This window comes from Lissotriton helveticus, chromosome 4_1 (genome assembly GCF_964261635.1).
Source record: "Lissotriton helveticus chromosome 4_1, aLisHel1.1, whole genome shotgun sequence".
Classification (NCBI taxonomy): Eukaryota; Metazoa; Chordata; class Amphibia; order Caudata; family Salamandridae; genus Lissotriton; species Lissotriton helveticus.
Window position 1 is genome coordinate 1,632,731,985 of NC_136063.1, and position 22,630 is coordinate 1,632,754,614.

Genomic DNA, 22,630 nt, shown 5'->3' on the forward strand with positions numbered 1-22,630 from the left:
TGGTATGACCTTGGAGGGGGGTGCAAGGGCCCTGCAGAACTTTTGAACTGTGGCTGGGAGCTGGTGGATGCTGGAGGGGGAGCTGCCTGCTGCTGGGAGTTGCCCGGTGCCTTGCTGCTCGAGAGCCCTGCCCTTGATAAGGTGGAGTGGACTTTGGCTTGTTTGGGTGGAGGAGCTGACCGGGGGGACTACTGGTGCTGCTGGACCCGGGCCCTCGGCGGCGGAGGTGTCCCTCCCACGGCCTGCTCGAGTGGGCTACGACGCCTTCAAGCGGAGCTAGGGAAACTGCATCACCTGGGGCATTGCTTCTTTCTACTGTGAGCGCTCCCACATCTTGCCTCCCGACCTGTGACCTTCGCGCCTTGAGTGCGGCGCTCTGGGCAGCACTTTGCACTGCTGGGTCCCGTCTGCTCCCTGCATTGCTTGGGGGCGCCCTCGGTGTGCCCTCCGCCGGGGCCTGTGGTGGCCGGGGGGCCCCACCCTCTAGCCACTGAGCTGCTGCCATTTGGGGGGCCTGAGGCTTCGACACACTGAGAGAGAAGCGAGAGGACTTGTGGTGACGAGGCCTGGTGTGGATCCCTCCCCTGCTGTATATCCCCTTGAGTCTACGGGGTTGCCGCCTACTTGCAAAGCTACGGGCTCATGGCCCTCACCTACAGGCCTGATCATGACATGGTCCAAAGGAGGCAACAAGGACCCGGCGGCGACGGCTAAAGACAAGTCGGTGAGGGCCATGTGGGGCAAGACTGGCACGGCGGCGCCGACCGACGGGCCCTCGGAGGCGGCAGCGGACTCGCCACCGGTAACTCAGGCCTTTATGGCCTCCTTCATGTCTGATCTCAAGACGGAGATAGGCTCACTACGCACAGAGGTGCAAACATGTGTCAAGGAGATGCGCAAGGAGGTCACGGAGCTGGGTGACAGAGTGCACGGCCTGGAGAAGTTAGTCGACGCGCGCACGGAAGACCAGGAACAGCTGTGGCAGAGAGTGGCGGCTCTGGAAGAGCAGAATATTGAACTGCAGGTCAAACAGGAGGACCTTGAGAACAGGAACCGTCGGAACAACCTCCGAATCCGTGGCATTCCCCTCGACGAGGAAGGGACGGATATTTTGACCTACGTGGCGCAGCTCTTGCATGAGGTATGGGGAGATGAAGACGCCTCCCCAGACTTTGGATCGTGCTCACCGGGTGTACGGACCGGCGGGTAGGGCGGGTCTCCTCCCAGACATCCTGACGCGGGTGCACTACTTCACGGAAAAGGAAGCCATCTTGAAAGCGGCCCGGGACAAGCCCAACCTCACCTACGGAGGCCATAAAATACAGATATTTCAGGATCTGGCTCCTAATACCCTGCGTCGGAGACTAGCTTTTCGGCCAGTGACTGAGAAGCTGAGAGCTCTTAACATTGCTTACCAGTGGGGTCACCCCTTTGCCCTTATCTTTCGCTGGGAGGACAAGCGCGGGGTCATCCGGTCGTACCATGAGGCAGTGCAACTTCTCAAGCTACCGGAATCGCCGACCCACAGCCCGTCACGATCACGTCAACGAGAGAGAATCCGTGCCCGCCCGGACTGGACCAAGGTTCGGCGCTATCGCCGATCTCCTCCGGTGGATGAGAAATCCGCATCGCAGGCCAAGCAAGACATTATAGAGCACATCTGCTCTCTGGAGGGTGACCGAGATGGTCGGTCCTCCCAACCGCCCACCCCATGATCTAGACCTCGTTGGGACGTATTCCTCCGTGACTCCCCCTGGCACTGTGGGGCGCCTCTTTGCCTCCTGCCCTGAGGAGCTGTCTTGACGCGCTGCCTATACAGCCACTCCTGGCGACGCCTGGACTTCCTTGCTTGGCTGCAGTTGCCGGCCAGAACACCAGTCTCCCTGTACTGCAGGCGGCCTGCTCCCCTGCGGCGCTCTGCCCTGCCCTGCACTTGGGAACCCAGCTACTCCTGCCTACGGCGTGTGGGCCTCCTCTGCAGCCGCTCCCGCGGTGGACCTGGACCTGTAGGGGCTCTCCCTGTAGTACAACAACTGGTTCGCCATGAGGACCTAAGCGATGGCCGCTGATGTGCCCAACTGCTCTGCCCAGCTGTGTGGTGCCCCTGGACTTGGTTTGAGCGGCGATGCTACCGGGGTCGGGATCTCCTATCCTGCCTGTGAGTACCCCCTGTACTGCCCCATAGGGAGTGACATTCCTGTGTGCGTCCAAACCCTCGGGTAGAGGATGCCTGGTAACTGGGGTAGTTTGAAATGGCCCTGTTGGCCGTTGTTGTTCTTGGTAAACGCGAGGCGTGTTTGGCCTCCTGCTGTTCTCTCTCTCCCTCTCTTTCTCTTACTCTTCTTTCTTTTGCTTTCCCTCCTTTGGTCTTCCTCTCTCTTCCTTTCCTCTGGGCTGGCGGGTGATGGGGCGGGATTGGGGTGGCGGCTACCCTCGGGGGGGGGGGGGGCGGATCCTTTGACAGACCCGTGTGGGCGCCTTTCCCTGCGCTGGTGGGTGCGGGGATAGTGGGCGGTTCTGCTTGTCTCTTGTTATGGCTGCAATTGTGCCTAGAACCCTGAAGGTCTTGTCACTTAACGTTAAGGGCCTGAACTCCCCTAATATGCGCAAGCAGGTTTGGCGCTATCTCCTCCAGCAGCAACCCGACATTATTTACCTTCAGGAAACCCACCTGCTACAGGGCGACACGCCTCGCATGGCCCATCCCAAATACCCTCTTCAGTTCTGGGCGGCTGCGGACACTAAAACTGCGGGGGTGGCCATACTATGCAGAGCTGGCTTCAGGCGGGGAGACTCCAGACCCTATAAGAGTGGGGATGGGCGCTTCCTCAGGGTCACGGTGTACGCGGAGGGGGCGCAGGTTCACTTTATGTAACGTGTACGCTCCTAACCAGTTGCAGAACCGATATCTTCAACAGCTCCTGAGGGAACAGATACCTTGTGGAGACCCGCACCTGATACTGGGGGGGGACTTCAATCTAGTGTGGGATCCTGATCTGGATCGCTGTGGTGCTGCCTCTAACGCCTCCGGGGCGATGTCCTCAGCACTGCGCAAGCAAATTGCAGATCTGGGCCTACTAGACGTGTGGCGCTATCATAATCCGAATCTAAGAGATTCCTCATTCTATTCACACTCCCACAGGTCTTACTCCCGTATTGATTTTCTCTTTGCGTCACTGGGAATACTCCGAGATGCGTTGGGAGCCTCCATCTCGGACATTTCTCTGTCAGATCATGCCCATGTGGAGATGTCCCTCCAGGATCCGGCGGCGCGCACTGCGCATATCGCCCGTTGGTCTTTTCCACCGAGCGTTCTTCGGGACGCTGACGATGTGGATAGCATTCGGGTAGCCATAGACGCCTACTTTGCCTCTAACGACACCCCGGATATGTCTTTCCCGGTGGTCTGGGATGCCTTCAAGGCCACGACCCGGGGGCACATCACCTCCCTCGCGATTGCACGGAGGCGCGCGGCCTGTAAATTAGAAGCTGACTTGGCAAGGACATTAAGAGGGCCGAGAGGCAGGACCGAGAGCGGTCGTCGCGAGACACTAGGAGGAGATTGGCTAATCTCCAAGGGCAACTCAGACTGTCCTGGATGACTACGAAGGACCGACGGTACCGGCTGGGGACGCAGCGGTGCTGGAGGGCCCCATTACGGAGGACGAGATCACGGCGGCGATCCTCTGGGAAAGACGCCGGGTCCAGACGGTCTGCCACTGTCTTTCTATCGCACGTTTCAGACTCCGCTTCGACCCTACCTCCTGCGACTGTTCAACTCTTTCTCTGCAGAGGTGGGTCCATCCTATGATATGGGCATGGCCGAGATAGCGTTAATACCGAAGCCCGGGAAGGACCCCACACTGTGTGCGTCCTATCGCCCTATCGCCTTGCTTTGTACGGATCTCAAAATATACACCAAGCTCCTCGCTCAACGCCTAGATCCGTATATGCAGTGGTTTGTGGACCCCGATCAGGTCGGATTTATCCACGATCGTCAGGGTGCGGATAATGTTCGCAAACTTGCGCACCTCGTAGGGAAAGTGCGACACTGGCACATCCCGGCCTGCCTTCTCTCCCTGGACGCAGAGAAGGCGTTTGATCGGGTGGACTGGGCCTTCCTCGGGGCGGTCCTTTGTAAACTCGGGCTGGGCCCGAAGATGATTGCGAGGATCATGGCTCCATACCTAGGGCCCCAAGCCCGAATTCGGGTTAATGGAGTCTTAACACAGCCGTTGGCGATCCACAGGGGCACTAGGCAGGGGTGCCCCCTCTCGCCCCTCTTATTCGCCCTTGCAGTGGAACCCCTCGCAGAGCAAATACGGCGTGACTCTGGCATCCACGGGATAGCGCACGGTGGGAGGGACCACGAGGTGGCGCTGTTTGCGGATGACCTGATCCTTACTCTCAAGCGCCCGCAAGAATCCTTGCCGGCTGTTCATAGGGCGCTCTGTCTCTTCGAGAGAGCTTCCGGCCTCAAGCTCAACCACGACAAGTCCTGGGCTCTTAATCTTACCATCCCGGCGAGGGACCTATCCGCCCTGAGGGGAACTGTGCCCTACCAGTGGGCTGAGCGCCATATTAGATATCTAGGCCTCACCCTGACCCCCTCACTAGAAGACTGGACCTCAGTCAACTGGCGTGCCTGCCGAAAGGAGGTCCTGGAGGACCTGCGGCGGTGGACGCCCCTGATGTTGTCCTGGTTGGGCCGCCTTCACGCTATCAAAATGTCGATCCTCCCCAAAATTCTCTGTGTTCCAATGCCTTCCCACTCCCATCCCCCTTCACTGCATACGCAGCCTACTACGGGAGCTCACCTCTTTCATCTGGGGTGGTAAACGTCCCCGTTTTCCCCAGAAAGTCCTCATGGCACCGAGAGACAGGGGAGGACTAGCTTGCCCCAACCTGGTCCATTACTACTTCGGTTCGTGATAGAATGGGGGGTGAGAGACAGTGAAAAAGGGTGCCTGCACATGGACAGGGCGGTGACGGTTCGTACCGTCTGGGACCTGCCGTGGCTCCATCGGGCGGCCCGCTCCAGAAGTGCCTAACTTGCAGTGCCCACGAAAACGGTACTGGATATTTGGGACGCTACTGCTGTCTCCAGGGGTCTCACCACCTTCCCGTCCCCGCATACCCCCATAGCGGCAAACCCTCACTTCCCGCCGGCCTATCAAACTCTGGCATTTGAGAATTGGGTGCAGGGTGCTCTGCGACCTATTTGACGGGGGCTCTTTTAAATCGTTCGATCACTGTCGGGAGGAATTCCACTTGCAGCCCACTGCGCGGCTGCAACATGCCCAGCTGCGACATTGGGCCTCCGGTGGTGATACCTACCAAGCTGCCACGCGCGCCTTCACACCCTTCGAACGTCTGGCGCGCACCCTCGGGGGGCTGAAACGGCTTGTCTCTAAGATTTACCACATTCTACAGCATCCACCACTCACACCCGTCCACCCATATCAGCGCCAATGGCACTTGGCGGTCGATACGGACATTACACCCTCGCAATGGGAAGCGGTGTGGAGAGACATCCCCAAGGTCTATCGGAGCATCCCGCAGCGGGAAAATGCCTATAAACTTTGAACTCAATGGTACTACACTCCCCTGCGCCTTCATAAGATGTTCCCCAACGTCTCGCCGCTGTGCTGGAGGTGTCGAACTGCCACTGGGGACTTTGTGCACGTATGGTGGACATGCCCGCTCCTCACTGTCTACTGGAAGGAGGTCCTTAGCCACATAAGGGGGGTGTTGGGGTTCCCCTTGCCTGAAGCCATAGATACGATCTTGTTGGGTGTCAGGCCGCCGAACCTTAAGGCCCTCACCCGCAGTGACTGGATTGTAACGCTGCAAATGCTAGGTGCGGCCAAACAGCTCATAGCCTTGTACTGAAAGAAGAGTGAAACACCTCCCATAGCTGCCTGGTTTGTACGGCTGTGGCATGTCTTGGCAATGGAGCTTCTCACGCCGCGGCTACAGTTGCGTCACACTCGCTTCGAGTCAGTCTGGAAGCCCTTGGTGCGCTACCTGTGCTCAATGGAACATGCACAACACATTCCCACTAGGCTTCGAACTCTGCATCTCTTTGAGGACGCTGTCGTCCCTGCAGATCCCACTAGGTTGCTCCCATACACCACCTCCATAACACCTGAGCTCTAGAGGCTGACCCTCACTGCCTGATGCCACCCCTTAACAGCGGATCGGCCTGACCCACCTGCTAGCGCGTCATCTCCTCTATCTCCTGTCTCTGGCCTCCTTCTCCTTTTCCTCTCTTTTCTTTCTCTCTCCTTCTCCTGCAGCTTCTCTCTGTGCCCATGGGCCTCTGTTGGGTCGCTCCTGTGTGTTGGGGTTGTTAACCTCCTATTTACCCTCCCTAACCCGTTCTTGGGGCTCTATTGATGCTGACCAATTTTAACAGCTTATCCTAAGCCACGCGGCCGGCCCTCTTGGGGTTGTAGGCAAGGCGCTCTGTTAGACAATTAGACTACGCAAAATTAATTGCCCACTCTTCACGGCCGGCCTCGGATAGAGGTTGTAGGCTTAACGCTGTGTTATTGTGGCCCTCCCAGGGGTCTTGTTCTAAAATAAAACAGACTTATAACAAAAAATGACTTTGTAAACTAAAATAGCACTGGTTTAAATGCATGTGTTTTGAAAACAATCGTTCCTACTAGAGAAAAAAGTGTATTTTGAATTCAGAAAGGTAAACCTTTGCCGAAAGATTTTAGTGAAAGTATCTTTATCATCTCGTTAATGGTAAATGTTAATAAGTGGTTCCCATTAGCCTTAGGGATTTCAGTGATGTGGAATTCGTACCTCCAGACGCCCCTGAACGTGATGTTTGTGTTGAAGGACGGCATGTTTTCTTTTATTGGCCAATCGACAAGTATGTCCAGTCCCCTGCAGCACAAACCCTTTGCCAATATACAGTACTACGGTATCGATATGTGAAATGGGATTCTCTCCCAGTTAAGCATTGTTTGTATTCATATGTATGTGATTCACACTTGTATGTACGATTCATGAGTGCAAATCATTTATCACCAGAGAAAGCTCTTGCATTGACAGTGGTTACAGCTGAAAAATTATATATGCTGGCAAAAAGTTATAATTTGAGGCAGCTATGTTAATGTTCTGAGATTATGACTTTAAATGACACTCTTTTGAGGCATCATTTACTAAACCGTAGTTGATACATTCCAATATTTAACAAATAGTTTTATCAATGGAGAATTGGTGCGGAACTCTTATGGATGAAATTAAATTAGTGGCCCCATTGTTAAAGCAAGTCACAAAAGTGCACCCACAAGCATATGTCCTTAAATTGGTGCAGATGTATATCTTTCAGAAAGTAACACAACTTAACAGATGTATGTCTTGAAGTCATACTCAAAGCAAACTTTAATGAATTCCATGTTCACATGAGCAGAAACGCACACTTCCATATGCTCATGTGAAAATCTGCTGAGCGATTGCAGATTCACTTTTCCCTAAAAAACTGTTTTCCCCTCCCTAGAAAACGTTTTTACTTAACGTCAGGAGTACATTTCCATCTTTTTCCAGATTGCAAAAATGTTGGCATGGAGTTGATCAAAACTGTCAAACATGATAGTTTGTGGGAGCTCCGAGGCTTACAGGACTTTCCAACCAGACGCTACTACTTCCTCAATACTTTCTGAATACTTTAAACTCCTTCGTCGATTTGAGGAATTGTGGCAAAATCCGAGCCTCTCTAGAATCAATACTTTGATCTAATATGACCCCTACCGTAATCCAAGAGGCTTCCATCTGAGCTTTCATAACATGCGAACGCTGCCTTAATTTGTCAGCTCACTTCGTGGTACCGAAAGGGGCATTTTTTCACAGGATAAATAGATGTCTGAAGCTTCCTGTCCACACTGTCCGCTGGACAAGATGATATTTTATAAAAGTGCACACCTCTGAGATTTTCTTTTGCTTTTTCTGATGGAAAATGGTGGTGCAGGTATTTGAGTTGATTGTTAAGATTGTAACATATGTTGCACTGTCAAGTTGCAGAGATCATTTCCTTTTCAGTGCCCTCACTTTTGCATTCTGCTAGATCACTCTTTTCCCCATAACCGATACTGAGCAGGAGCATAGGAGTGGTACATTATGACGGAATGACCCAGGTGTGATGCGGTCTACTTTAAAGAGCGTGAGGGAGAGAATTAAGTGGTTGTGTAACCAGCTCTTTTGTTTGGTTGTAAAAGAGCACATTACTGGCTGTTTTTTACTTTATTATTAGCAGTGCTTGGCTCTGAATTAGTAATGTTGTTTACCAACACAAACCATAATTTACACATATTCAGTTTCAATTGTATTAGAGTGTCAGGGATGATCTAGAATAGCTGACCACGGTTGATGCTCTCACCTAATTGAATAATTGCCATCCCCATGATTTTCCATTTCCTTTTTTCTATGTTCTCTTTCTTTGAATTTGATGCAGGATTACATTGGCTCACTAGGTAACCATCTGGTGTGCATTTGTGGTGGGCTGCCTCTTTGTGAGATATATACATTTTCAAAAGAGTCTAGATTATTGATTAGTGCTCCCCATTACAAGTGACATTAATTGAGCTGCCGCTTGCATAGGTGTTGTGATATGAATACAAAGCAACGTTTCTTACCTATTGCCTTTACTCCACTCCCTGAAAGTACTAATGGTTTGCTTTTTCAGCAGTCATGGCTATCATTTAGAAATATGCGATCACATTAAATGGTAACAATCTACATAATATTCATTTCTGGTTGCATTTTAATACCATGGGTACATTTTGCACCGATTCTTAAGCAGCACTTGCGTCTTTCCTCTCATACCTATGAAGTGTAATGTTGGTGTATCATGCTCTGTCATAGTCACTTGTAAGGTATCAAATATTGAAGCATCCACTTGTTAAAACATGACCTTTTTACCATTTTGTAGCTTTCTCATCGTTCACATGATAGAAAATGGGGACAGATCCAAAAATGGATGGTAGGCCAAATGTGCCTGTTGTGCATGTACCAGTTCACTTATAAAACTAATGAGTTGGGTTGTTGTGAAGTACTACTAACTACTCATAAACTGCAACTTGTTGGAACACATGTTGTGACACACTTTACCCTTGTGGATTTCTTCATGAATTGCTGTGCTGTGTGTTGGCGCAACTATTAATCTGGTATTAAGAAAATATTATTGCAGTTGTGATCACTTAGACATGGATTCTCTATGCTTGGTAATATAGGAAGGAGACACCTTAATAACAACACTGTTCTTCTGGATTTGGTAAACTTAATGAAAGTTGCACTACATTGAACTTAAGATCATTTTATAATTTTAAATGTGAGTCATACAATACGTATTCCTGGTTGTGTGCCTTGATTTTACATTTATTCTAAAATCGTTGCTTGCGTGGAGATTGGCGTATATTCTGTCGGACATCAACTCTCTACTGTGAGTCTTGTTATTAGATTGTTTGTACTTATTGTTTCACTTGGTTTCAGCCACACTTGGGACCTGGAAATATTGGAAAGCTTGACAAAATGTGTCGTATGTTTTTTTTTTAAAGCACCACTGACCATTAAAATTGTTTAAATCAACAGAACATAAATGCAATAATGCATGCTATTGTACTTTTTACCTCAAGGTGACTTTGGGGAAATGTGTGGCAAATGCTGTTTGTCTTGGTATATTTCATCAAACAAAAAAAGGATAAATAAGTGGCTTTTTAAGAAATTCTGTGGCCCCTCTTGGGCCATGTCTGAGGCGACAGTCACCCTGATCCCCAAACTCTACCAGGATCCTTACAGATGCTGCTCATTCAGACCAATCTCTTTAAACATAGAGGTGAAATATTTTGGTAACGTTTGGCAGACTATCTGTAGGCTTTATCACCCACTCTTGATACATGTGGATAAAACAGATTTTATTCCATCTAGGTCTACCAGTGCCAGGACAAAGAGAGCTCTTTATCTAATTGACCTAGCCAAGAATTAACATATGAAGGCGGTTCTGCTGCTGTTCGATGCAGAAAATACCCTTGATATGATTGTCTGGGGCATTATGAAGCTACACCCTTTAGCTCCATACTGGGCAATAGGCTTAGAATCTGGATCAATGCACTATATTCCTCTACTTGGGTAAAGGTCTAGGTAAATGGTCGAAACTCCCCTGTGATAGAGATCTAAAGCGGCACTAAGCAGGGTTACAATCTATCCTTTATTAATTTTACCCTTTATCTAGGACCGTTCCTACAAAAATAAGAGTGAGGGGAGGTTCAGGGCACTCCTTTTCACCATGACAACTTTAAGGTGTCTGCCTTCCCAATATTTTACTATCTTTCATTAAGTCTCGGGTCATGGCTAGTGGCCACTCTTCAGGCTGATACTCCCTTCCAATGATCCATGAAAAGAATGGCATACTTGGGCATCAACTTAACCCCAGACCTTTATGAATGCTCCAGACACCGCTTCAGACAGTAGATGGCGCTGGTGTGAGTGTTTCCTTTCCCGGCCTCTACGCCACTCACAACGCGAGGCTGACCTGAACGGTTGGACTTTACTTTGACTCGGCGTTCTGACCAAACCGCTCCGGCAACTGACGTACCTGAGCGGATGAGTGGGCTTGTACCGCCGCCTGCCGCAACTGAATTCCGGGCTCCACGAGCTTCAACACATGCTCGGCGCAGCCACAAAAGCATCGGATCACGCGTCTGGGTTACCGTGGTCTTGCACACACGGTGTTACGCTGATTTTCCTTTAACTGCGGACCGCTTTTCTTCCGCCTTCGTTAAAGCACTCCAAGTACTACAGGATTGTCCGAGATTGCCGAACGCTACCAACGGATGCGGCGGAATCTCTCCTATAAAACGGAGCAGCGTGAGGGCAGCAGAATGACTACACGGGGCCAGAAAGTGCTCAAAGCAAAAGTAAACTCGAGCCATGAAGAACCAAGTGACAGAGATAAACCGGAAATGGCTCCTGAAAAAGCAGATCATCTAAAAAAAGGTAAAAGGGAAAATGGGGGGGGGGGGGTTTAAGAAAACAGGCAAGCCCGGAGGAGCGAGCAACTTAAAAGAACATTTTGTTGCAGGCGCTGTAGCTACTGGAAACCCTTCATCTATTGGCAGACAATTTTCCTGTTGTTAAAAACCCCCCTGTCCTCACCCCTGCTCCTGCCCTCATTCCTATTCCTGCTTTAGCTGAGTCTAGTAGCGCGCCTGATATGGCCCAAGCCTTAGCTCCAGATGCCGCTCAACCGTTGTTGCCACTTGTACAAACACCTATTGATGAACTCCGAGGAGAGTTAACTGAAAATAATGAAGCAATGCCACCAGCTTTTACTCATGGCGTCCAAGCCACTATATCTATCACTGCCGCTGCCCCTGATGATAGTATTTTACCTGTTATCGCTATTGCCCCAACCTCCACCGACCTTGAAGCTACAAAAGGTACCTCCAACAAGGATAAAAAGGGTGCGGAAAACAGTCTTGAAAATGTGAATCAGAGACCTATCGATCCGCAGACCCTAGACCTAACAAATGAAAACGTATTTTCCGTCTCAGATGGCTCTCTGTCGGGGACAGATGACGAGGTATCAAGCACACCCAAAAGCAGCATGTCTGAAGGGGGACAAAGCGATTCAATGATGAGTACAATAAAAAAAAAAATTAAACACCGAAGCAGGAAACAGAGTCAGCTGAAATGGGACCATTCAGACTTACTAGGGCCTTTATTCTCGGGGGTTACTAACCATCAGCAAGGGGCAAGTCCACAGTTAACCTCCGCAAGTACTCATGTACCATCTCTACTATCAATCCTGGAGTCTATCAAACAATTCCGAGAGGAAGCTAGAACAGAAAGTTTAGCTACAAAAGGGGCCTCCAAAAACTCCAGGGCGGCATCAGAAAATTAAGCAAAATTTGCACCGATATCGGAGACCGGGTCTCCATGGTGGAAGGAAGAACAGAGACTCTCGAGACTGAAGTGGTGCAAGTAAAGGAACAATCTGCAACCCACAAGGCTTGCCTAACTGATATGATGATCAAGCTGGAGGAGCAGGAGAACAGGATGCGGAGGAACAACCTCAAATTACTAGGGATACAGGAGTGGGCAGAGGGAGAAGATCCTAGAGGGTTCATTGAGAAATTTCTCCGGGCGACTTTCCCCTCAGTCTAGCTGGAATTGGGATCAGGAGATCCAAAGAGCTCACCGTTTCCCTTTTAATTTGAAAGCAAAGCGGGATGGTAGTAACCCCAGAAATGAAAAATGAAAAACCAAGAGTCTTTCTAGTTTTTTTTTCTGGAACTTTTTGTTCTGACAAATAGTCTACAACCGCGCCAGGCTCAATTCTCCTAAGGAAGTAGACTGGATAAAGTGTTTCTCTAATCCAGACTTTGCTCATGCAACAGTTGAGCAGAGGTGGCGGCTCCGCCAACTGATAACACCGTTACAACAACCAGGTGCACAAGTATACTTGATAGATCCAGCGAGATTGAAAATCATATTTGAATGATCAACCCGAGTGTTCTTGTCTGAGATCAACGCTGGAGAATATTTAAAAGAACTAACTGGAAGGAAGAAATCCTAAACCACACACTCTAAGTCTCTAAGACTCTGGACTCTGGCTAGGACTCTCCAATTTGATATTTTGAGCTGGGGTTGAAGCTTGACTGGCGCTCCTAAGCCTCACTTTTTCTTCTTCTTCTTGTTTTGCTTTTTGAAATGGTTTGTATTTCTCTTCTCTTTTCTTTTTGGGTCGCCAGGTTAGTTCAGATCAGGTCACCAACTGACGAGATATTAAATGGGGTGGTGGCCGGGACCTCACATGTGCTCACCATCATTCAGGTGTATCCTGACTGTCTATTTTTGTGGGGGGGGTGGGGGAGGGTTACTGGGTCCGTGGCAAACACAGTAGGGTCAAAGGTTAACAGGTTGAGCTCAACTGTATTTAAACTTTAAATTTTTGTATCATAGTAGCTGGATGGGTGTGTTTTTGGGTGGGGGAGGGGGACTGGGGGTGTGAGCGGGGGGGCGATGGGGGGTGGGGGACGATCGGAGGTTGTGGGGAGGGGAGGAGTCGGTATGGTGAAGGCCTCAGTCGGCGCTAGTTAGATACGGGCCACCATTAGAGCCAAATAATGGGTTCTCTAAATAAACTTAGGATTGTGTCATTAAACGTCTGTGGTCTGAACGATCTATCAAAGAGGCAGAGAACCGCGCAGACACTATGTTTGATGGGGGCAGACATAATATGTCTCCAAGAGACCCACATTGAGGGGGGCCAGAAATCTTTGCTGAATTCTCTTGGGTTCAAAATTATAGGGGCAACGTCTCAGGGGGCTAAGGTGAAGTTGTTGGGATTCTGGCCCGGAAAACCTTACCGTTAGTAGCTAATCAAGTTAAAACTGATGCATTAGGGAGATGGGTCATAGCAAGGTGCACTTTATTCTCTAAATCTGTATTTACGATATGCTCCGTCTACGCCAGCAACCTGGACGACCCAGGGATAATACACCAGGCAAATGAAGAGCTTGCTTACTGGCCACTCCCGGTAATTCTATGCGGAGACCTGAACTTAAACCTGCCTAATACCTGGAATTCAACAGGGGTATGGGTTTATCAGGGTAGAAAACCTAAAGTGTTGCGAGCGCTGCTCGGCCTGATCAATACTCACGGTTTAAATGATGTCTGGGCCTGTCTGAAGCCGGTTCCGAACGGTTTTACTTTTTTCTCCGCTCCTCATCTGTCACTAGCCAGACTCGATTATTTTTTCGTATCGTCTGCTCTAATCCATGATTGCTCCATTGATGTAGCCCCCCGACTACTGTCGGATCACAACCCCCTTATCTTAAACTTAGAAGGCTGGGGTAACCAGGAGCCAATCTCGCACTGGACTTTCGAGAAAGCACTAATATACGATAACCGCTATCGCGAACATATGGCCGGGTGGATACAAGAATTCCTGAATATAAATAATGGGACTGCTTTCACTATGGTTGTATGGGACACTCTCAAGGCAGGTATAAGGGGCGAGACATTGCGTTTCTCTGTTAGGAGGAACAGAAAGGAGAGGATGCAAACCAGCCTGTTACAGGTACGGATGATAGAAGCGGAGAAAAAATCAATATGCGCGGTCCAGACAGGAACAGGAATTGATGAGGCACAGTTCGCGGTATCAGTGGCCAAATCAGAGATGGGTACAGTGTTGGCAGAGAAAATAGCCATCAAATGGGCTGCTTCAAAAGAAAAATGCTATGAGCTGGGAGAGCGTATTGGTCATCAGCTTGCCATTGCTACTAGGTAGCAGATAACTGCTAATCCATTACCACAATAAATATAGAGAACGAAGGAACAACCTCTGACCCTCGAAAAATAGAGGAAGCATTTAGGAAGTTCTACAAAGAACTCTATTCGGAAGCAATCGAAGGAACAAAGTCGGATATACAGATTAAAGTTAGGGACTACCTAGCGACTATACCCACTAGCAAACTTAACCCGAACGAATGTGAGGCAATAGAAATCTCTCCAACGTGGGATGAGATTTTAACAGCACTTACTAGCCTCCCGGACGGCAAAGCCGCCGGGACTGATAGTATACCTGTAGAACTTTATAAGGTCTTTTCATTGCAAATAAAAGAGATATTTACCGAGGTGGTAAGATCTATCTTCGAGGGGGCCAAACCACCAGACTCTTGGTCATCAGCCAAAATAGTAATTTTCCCCAAAAAGGATAAATCACCACTGGAAATGTCATCTTACCGACCCATAACCGTAATCAATACTGATTCAAAAATCTTTTCTAAAATCATTGCTACTAGACTCTCTGCCAACATCGAGCCATTAGTCTCCGATTGGCAACACGTTTCATACCAGAAAAAGGTACTACAGAGCACGTCCGCCGCACTATTACCTTATTTGATGCTGCACAGGGGTCAGGAGATCGATCTCATTAATCCTTTTAGATGCTGAAAAAGAGTTTGATCGGGTCTCATGGCATTTCCTCTGGGCTATTATGAGGCGGATCGGTTTTGGCCCAAGAATAGTTCAGGCAGTGTAGGCACTTTATCAAGATCCCACCGCTAAAATTGTTATTAACACTCATTTGACAGAGCAAATTAAGGTCACGAGAGGGACGAGACAGGGGTGTCCCTGTTCACTCCTGCTTTTCGCTCTGTATATCGACCCCCTGATAAAAAGAATTGGGCTAAACCCCTGTATCTTGCCAGCTAGTAGGTTCGGTATAGATACAAAAATGATGGCTTAATCCGACGACCTAGCCATAATAACTCCCGAACCTGAGTCTGCCATTAGGGCCCTAGAACAAGAAGCACAGGAATTTGGATTAATCTCTGGCTACACCCGGAACAAATCAAAAACACAGATTGTCGTTAACGGAAAAATAAGCTGGGCAGACAGCAGGATAACCGAGAAGGCTAAATATCTAGTAGTCAATATAGTCTCAGATCTGGACACTTTAGTATTAGAAAACTTGACTCCTCTTGCTATCACAATGGAGGAATCACTCCGGAAAATCGATAACCTGCACTGGAACTTGGCTATTATATGCAAGTCCGATTTAAGACTATGCTCAATGCTTACCGGGTCTTCAGCAATGTTCGCAAGGTTTTTGGAATATCTAAACTAAACTGTTACACCCCCATTAGATAGATCGATAACCTACCGTTGATATTTCAAAACTCACATCTCCATCAATGGTACTCAGCAGGTATTGGTAGACTGGGGGATCTCTTCTACTCCGGTTGCATCCGATCATTTCAAGACTTGCAAACTTGCTATAAACTGGGTAATAATCATATCTACCAATACCAGGCTATCACAAGTTATTTAACACATAAAACTGGGGGGTCTGCAGGGTTCACCTTATTGATAAGTTATTAAGCCTTAACTTGCCAAGGATAGGAAGCATCTATTCTACCCTGAACGAACAGCGGCCAGACGATATGAGTAAAATTGACGCTAAATGGCAGCTCAAGTTGAATACTCCACCGAATGCTTTCAGCTCTGCTTTGGGCCTAGCACAAAAATATCTTTTATCTTCTAAATTGCAAGCGCAATTTTATGAAATCGTTTTTTTTCTGTATGTAACCATTAGCAGAGATGCTAAATGGACATCTGGCTCCGGGGCAAACTACCCACTCTGTACAGAGTTTAGCGCGGATGCAGTACATATGTTTGCTACATGCCCTAAACTTAAGCCATTAATCCAAGAGGTAGAACAATTTTTTAGCAGAATTCTCTCCTTAGATATTCTACTCGCACCCTGCACCATCTTGTTAGAGTTATATGACCGATTAGATCCTAAAACTGGTGGGGCATTACTTTTCGTTGCAATGTCCGTTTTGCGGATATGCAAAGCTACCTACTGGAAAGATCTGAATCCTCCATCGTTTGGTGAATGGCAAGCGAGGCTACTCGCTACGTATAGGTTGGAGTGGGCAATTTATGCCAAAAAAAGCCGGAGGGCAAAGAAAAGGGGCTTGGTAGTCTAGGATCCTATGATCAATTGGCTTGAAACTATGAATACCCAGGCTTGATAATGTATTGGCCTCCCTTTCTATTTTTACTTTATTTTGTAACCCCCCACCCATCCCTTGTCTCTACCTTGGGCTTTGGCCCCCGCTCTCCATTCCACTCGCTATGCCCCCTCCGTCCTCTCTCCCGCCCCCTTTTTCTTGTTTTTTCTACACGATTTACTTCCCACTTATGCCTCTTCCACAGTCTTTTTTTTGTTTTTGGTACTATGTTTACTTTATTAGATTTATTTGCTCTCAGTTAATTTTCTCTGACCTAATAACTATTGCTGTGCTAAAACACGTATCTGGAAATTGTAAATGTTAACAGCCTGAAACAATATCTTTCTTTTCTCTTGCTTTTGTTTTTCACGGATCCAGGGTGGGTGGGGGGTCGCTGTTTGAAGATGTAAATATTGATCTTGTAAACTGTTGGAAAAAAATAAAATCCTTAAAAAATAAAATAAAGCCGTGCAGAGCTAGATAAGGAGTGTCGCTGGAAAATGTTTTGGGATCCTCTAAAATCTTGAGAAAGATTTTGGACCTGCTCCCTGTGACGGCAGGGAAAATCATAGTACGTTCACTGTTAACTTCACAGTTAGACTACTGCAAGTCCTCTACCTTGTAGTGGCAAAAGGAAGCTTGAAAAAACTTGAAAGGGTGCAGAATGCCGCAGTGCGTCTGATACTAATCCTTCCAGAAGTACATCAGCCAATGATGCCCCCGCCACTCTTCATTGGCTACCACTGGAGAAAAGAATTACCTTCAAAGCCATGTGCATCTGTCAGAAAATTCTTAATGACAGGGACTCTAAATACCTTTCCTCTATGGCGCAGTCTTACCATCCTCCATGTAATCTGAGATCCACTGGGGCCAACCTAGTATCAGTACCTCATGTTTTTAGGGGCCTGCTCTTTTTGCTATTGGGGAGCTAAAATTTGGAATTCCTTGCTGGTTCACCTGAAAATGGAACCTTGTGAAACAACTTTTCCTAATAGGCTTAAAACCTGGCTGTTTAGATCTTCTTAGCTACATTGACGCTGATGACTAGCTCAGCTTGTCATGAGGTACACCTCTCGTATGCTCATGACGAGCTGAGCTCGTCGTGAATCGCGGGTTTTTTAAAACTTCAGCGCACAGCGGGAAAATGCGCCGCACCGATGCGGTTAGGGTAGGCTCCTGGTGAGCTTCGGCTCCTCTTAGCACTCTGCTTCAGCCTTGATAGGTCTGGTCCCAGCGCGGGGACACACTGTATAGTGTAACCATTGCCCTTTAGAAGTTGCTTTATTATTATTATTATTAGTTTTATTATTATAAATACTTAAAACTACTGAAAACTGAACTATTTCCTGGAGCTTCCATGCAATGTCTTGGTAGACTAGCTTCACTCAAAATGACCATTCTTCCCAAGATCATGTACACGTTTCAAGCTCTCCCACTTCAGTTTCAGAACAGTAAACTGTCCCAGCTGCAGGATTCATGTACGGACTATATATGGGTCGCGTGAAAAGCCATGATTATGCAAACAAATCTACCACACTCATCCGAGACAGGAAGGTCTGGGGATTCCAAATATACACTGCTACTATGAAGCAGCGCAATTCAGATTATTGTAGAATGGTTGCAAGATCTGGTGATGCATAGAACAAAATTTAACAGCATGTGCGCTGGCATATGTTCTGTGGATTCCTAAGCGACAGATGCCATAACCTTGATGTGTCACCAATTTCTACGGCAACACCGGAGGTATGCGATAATATTTTACGATATAAGGGTATGTCTTACATCTGTCACCTTTAACTCTAGCCATAAAAGGAAAACCACTGACTTCTACCTGATGGGACTGGACAAGCATCAGTTTTGGGTGTGGTGATTCCTAGGGTTGTTTCAGATTGATAGACATTTATTTAAATGACAATATTAGACAATCCATTTGTTAAAAACTTGTAACAGATTCCGGAAAAAGAGCGGTTTAAATATTTTCAGCTTAGACAAACTGGCTCACACAACCACAGGTCAAGGAGGCAGCTACACGTCCATTCACAACCTTTGAAAAGTTTCAAAAGAGTTAGTAGAAAGACTTGTGGGCTGTCTACTCGAGATCAACCAACTTTGTGCACCATGCTCAGTGTCGAGAAACATTGTATAGGATCACATTTAGGTGGCATTACACTCCAGTATGTCTCCACGCTCTCAACAAACCCCACTTGGCAATGTGCTTGAGCCTTTCCAGTGATCCTGGCTCTCTGCTTCACATTTTATGGTCTTGCAATAAAATGGGGAGCTTCTGGAAAACAATTGTCTGCACAATATCTTACATAGAGGTAATGTAGAGGATTGACATTCCGGTGGCCATCATGCGGGGAATACCCATACTCGACATGTATCCACTCCATTCTTTAGCCTATGAAAATATAGCGTACCATCTATGGGGTGAATCTCGTCAACTCACAAAGATGTGAGATCCAGTCCTGACATTCCTAAAGGAAGACCTTTGGGAGCTCACATGCTCTAATAGGCTCTGGGACTTCAAGACCCGCAGATACACCTCCAACTTTCAGCTGATGTGCTTGCAGGTCCTTTACAATCTAAATAGGATGGCCGGGCATCCGTTGAAATATAAATAAAGCCTGTAGCTATGAGCGCACAGACCATATCCGTTCTAAGTCATGCTGCCACTACCTGTCAGCCCTTTTCTGAGTGCACCTCTATCCAATGAGAAAAGTCTCAAAAGAATTGTAGGCAGTAAACGAGGTAGGCGTAGGGTGTTTGAGGAAGTCATTCACTGATCATGGACGAGTTTTGCGATGGTGCCACTTTCATTTGCCACAGGAACGAGAATTAGACCGGTAGTCATCCAGTCATTGTTTCACATCCTAGGTGCCTAATACTTTTTTTTATCGGAATGTTGTAGATGGTGGGCACCAGAGCTCATTTTTAGAGACACGTAGTTAATTTTCATCATCCGAGTTTGAACAAGACAAAAGAGGCAGAAACTGAAGAAAGATGGGTGAAGAAAATAATAGGAAAACAAATAAAACTGAAACTAGGAAACAAATGTAGGTTGGTTGAAGGAGTTATTAGGTTGAATCAAAGCTATGCATCCTTGGTATTCCGCCACCCCAGCATTTAATAATGCTGACGCTAGCCTCCTACGAAAAACTTTGGCTTATTGACTTTTTTTGTTTATTAAAGAAAATAATAACTGATTGGTCCCCACACCACTGACTGTGAATGCAGACCCTCACTCTACAGACTTTTCTTTCACTCTGTAGCTATCTGCACAGTGCTTCCAAATTGATTGGACAAGTGGTAGGCAATGCAGTTAAGACGACGAAGGCTCACAAGTGAGGAGAAATAGAGCCTCTCTTCTCTGAATGGAGTAGCCCTAATCTGATTGAAACCCCAACCCCCATCCCCCACCCTAATATCTGCACTGTGACAACAGAAAGCATGTGCTCCCAGTCCTGAAAACTGAAAAGGTGTATTCTGGGAACTCGCATTGTCTGAGGCAGACGTTTTAGTTATGTTGGTCAGCCCTGAAGGATAGTAGTTTGTTTAAGCTTATAAGCTTCTTCACTATCTAAAGATTAGAGGTTTGGAATTATAGCGGATGGGCAGCATGTGTCAACAGTATTCCCTTTTGAGTTGGATGACTGTTAGAGAACATTATTGTGTAGTTGGAACCATAAAGTTATTTGCTCTTATGCCCATGGTATGTGTGTCTGTGGCCTCCTAGTCTGTGTCCATGCATTAAAGTCCCTCTGTCCTCTTGTCCCATTGTAAGGGACCATTTATACATTTGCATGTCCCAAGTCAGTGTATCAGATTCCGTCACAAAGTCAGTGTCCGCATGCCAATCTATCTGCCATTGTTAACTATCCACTTAGCCTTTTACCAGTTTCTTCGTTCCTTCCTTCTTCCCAGTGCCAATAAACCCATACCAGTGTCATGTTTATTGTACTAAGGTCACCATTCCTTTGTCATTGTCTCCTAGACGTTTATCTGTCTGTGTCATGGTATTTGTGGATGTGTCCCAGTGCCAGTGATGGGCTGTCTGTTCTAGTGTTCCAGTGTCCATATCAATAATCATGTTCTCCTGTGTCAATGTACCCATATCAGTGAGGCAGTGTCTTAGTGTTGAAATCCCTGTCCAGTGTCCCCATCAGAATGTATTTGCAAGTCTTGGTAACCCCCTAGCATTTTTGTCTATGTTAATGTTTGCACTATCCTGTTGGTACCCCTGCAGCTTGTCACTTCCTAGTGTAATTTAGTGTGTCATAGCATCCCAATGTCTTTGTCCCAATGCTTGTACCTTTGTCTCATCATTAGTGTTTGAGGACTTGACAGTGTCCTAATGTCTTTGTTTGTGCATACGACTCATTTTCTCTGTTTGTTTCCCACTGTCTTTGTTTCCAGTATTATTTCAAATGTCCCTAATTGTTCATCTACCTGTTTCCCATTGTCCGTTTCCCCTTGAGAGTGCCTCATTGTTTCAGTGTAAGTTATTGTGTCCCATTGCCCATGCGCCAGTGTCCGCATCCCAATGTCAACACCCTAATGTTGGATTCTTTTTCAGTATGTATTTACCCAGGGATTGTGGCAGTAATATTCTGCATTGTTTTCATACCCAATGTCCATGTTAAGGTCCCAGTGTCTGTATCGGTCTCTATGTACCTATATCAGTGTCTGTTAGTGCCCTTGTGTCACTTTCCGAGTGTCAGTGTCCCCATGTCAGTAACCACGGGTCAGAACCCTGTTGCTTTGGAGCTTCAGTCAGTTCCCTCTTGTTAATGTCCTTTGTTGTGTTACTGTCCTGGTGTTCTGTTCAAGCGTCTAAATGTTGATCTCCCAGGGTTACTCCCCAAACCCATTGTCTCAGCATCCGTGCTTGCATGCTCTGTTAGTGTTCAGTGTCATTGTGCCCAGTATCACCATGTCATTGTTAGTGCTCTTCAGTTTATCAAGATGTATGTCCCAGTATTATGGCTAGTTCGTTGGAGTCTTTGTTGTCATGTCATTGCAAGGGCACCTCTGTCAGTGTCTTAGTGATAATGTTTATGTCGCATTATAACCTTGGAATGTTACCATCCATTAGTCAACACCCCTGTGTCTGTGTTGGTGGCCCATGGCTGTGTTCTAATGTGCTTGTCACAGTGGTAGTGTCTCGGTGTTAAAATAATGGATATCCTCTCGATTCTGAACATGGCCAATGACTTTGATCCCACGCAGGAACTAGCAGATAACTTTTCAAAATATTGTTGAGAGTAAAATAATAAAATCTGTATTGACCAAATAAAAGCTCTACTAATATATTTCACAATGCTGAACCTTTCTACTGAGGAACAGCAGACTGGGAGGACCACAAACCATTTCTGCCGAATCAGAAGACTAGTCTGGCCCTTATAAACTCAAGCAAGCCACCCACCTTCTTCCCCAGTCAATAGCTGCCCTGCCCGAACTTAAAAAAAACAACAACAACAAAAACCACTTAAATAAAATCTTTGCATTGATGGTCAGCCAAATAATCTGTGCCTCCTTTAATGAAGGCATTGTGCCTCTCCTATTTACAAAGCTATACTAAGACCTAACTTGATTATTTATTTTTTTAAACTAATATGAGCCCTTCTGACTCTACCAGCTATATGCCAATCTCACTATCGCCTTATGTGGCCAACCCGATAGAAGAAACAGTGACAAAACAATTAAAAGACTTTGTGGACCAAAGCAACCTCCTAGAAAACGCCCAGGCTTGTTTCACACCAGGGTTTTGTGCTGATCATGTTATCACATCAGAAATTAATGGTATAAGACAATTAGTCAACAGTAATAATAATACTCTAATTACTCCTAGACTTATCCATTACTTTGGCACCATCAATCGGCCCAACTGCCTTAAAGCTTTGCCAGATCTTGCAGGTTTGGCGCAATGCCGGTGCCCGATGGTAGGGGCCTCTCCCCACAGCCCCCAGCGTAGGATTAGCCACGGGGGGCCCTGGGTGGGCACTAGAGCACCCCATTTAAAAAAAAATAAAACATTTTTAATTAAAAAGGAGAAACTAATTTTGGTGTGCCAGTGGGCACCAGGGCAATGCACT

The 22,630-nt window shown here is 47.3% G+C and overlaps 1 protein-coding gene across 12 annotated transcripts in view; it reads left to right on the plus strand.

Annotated features, from left to right (window-relative positions):
• The window catches only part of LRRFIP2 (LRR binding FLII interacting protein 2), a 387,303-nt gene that overhangs the window by 119,286 nt on the left and 245,387 nt on the right, over positions 1–22,630 (plus strand). For 8 of the 12 annotated variants that reach the window (XM_078688285.1, XM_078688276.1, XM_078688273.1 and 5 more), the window contains exon 4: positions 8,945–8,995. The exons of the other annotated variants lie outside the window; for them this stretch is intronic. In XM_078688285.1, coding sequence (XP_078544411.1) covers positions 8,945–8,995 — 51 coding nt within the window. The remainder of the gene's footprint in view (positions 1–8,944; positions 8,996–22,630) is intronic. 12 annotated transcript variants of the gene reach the window in all.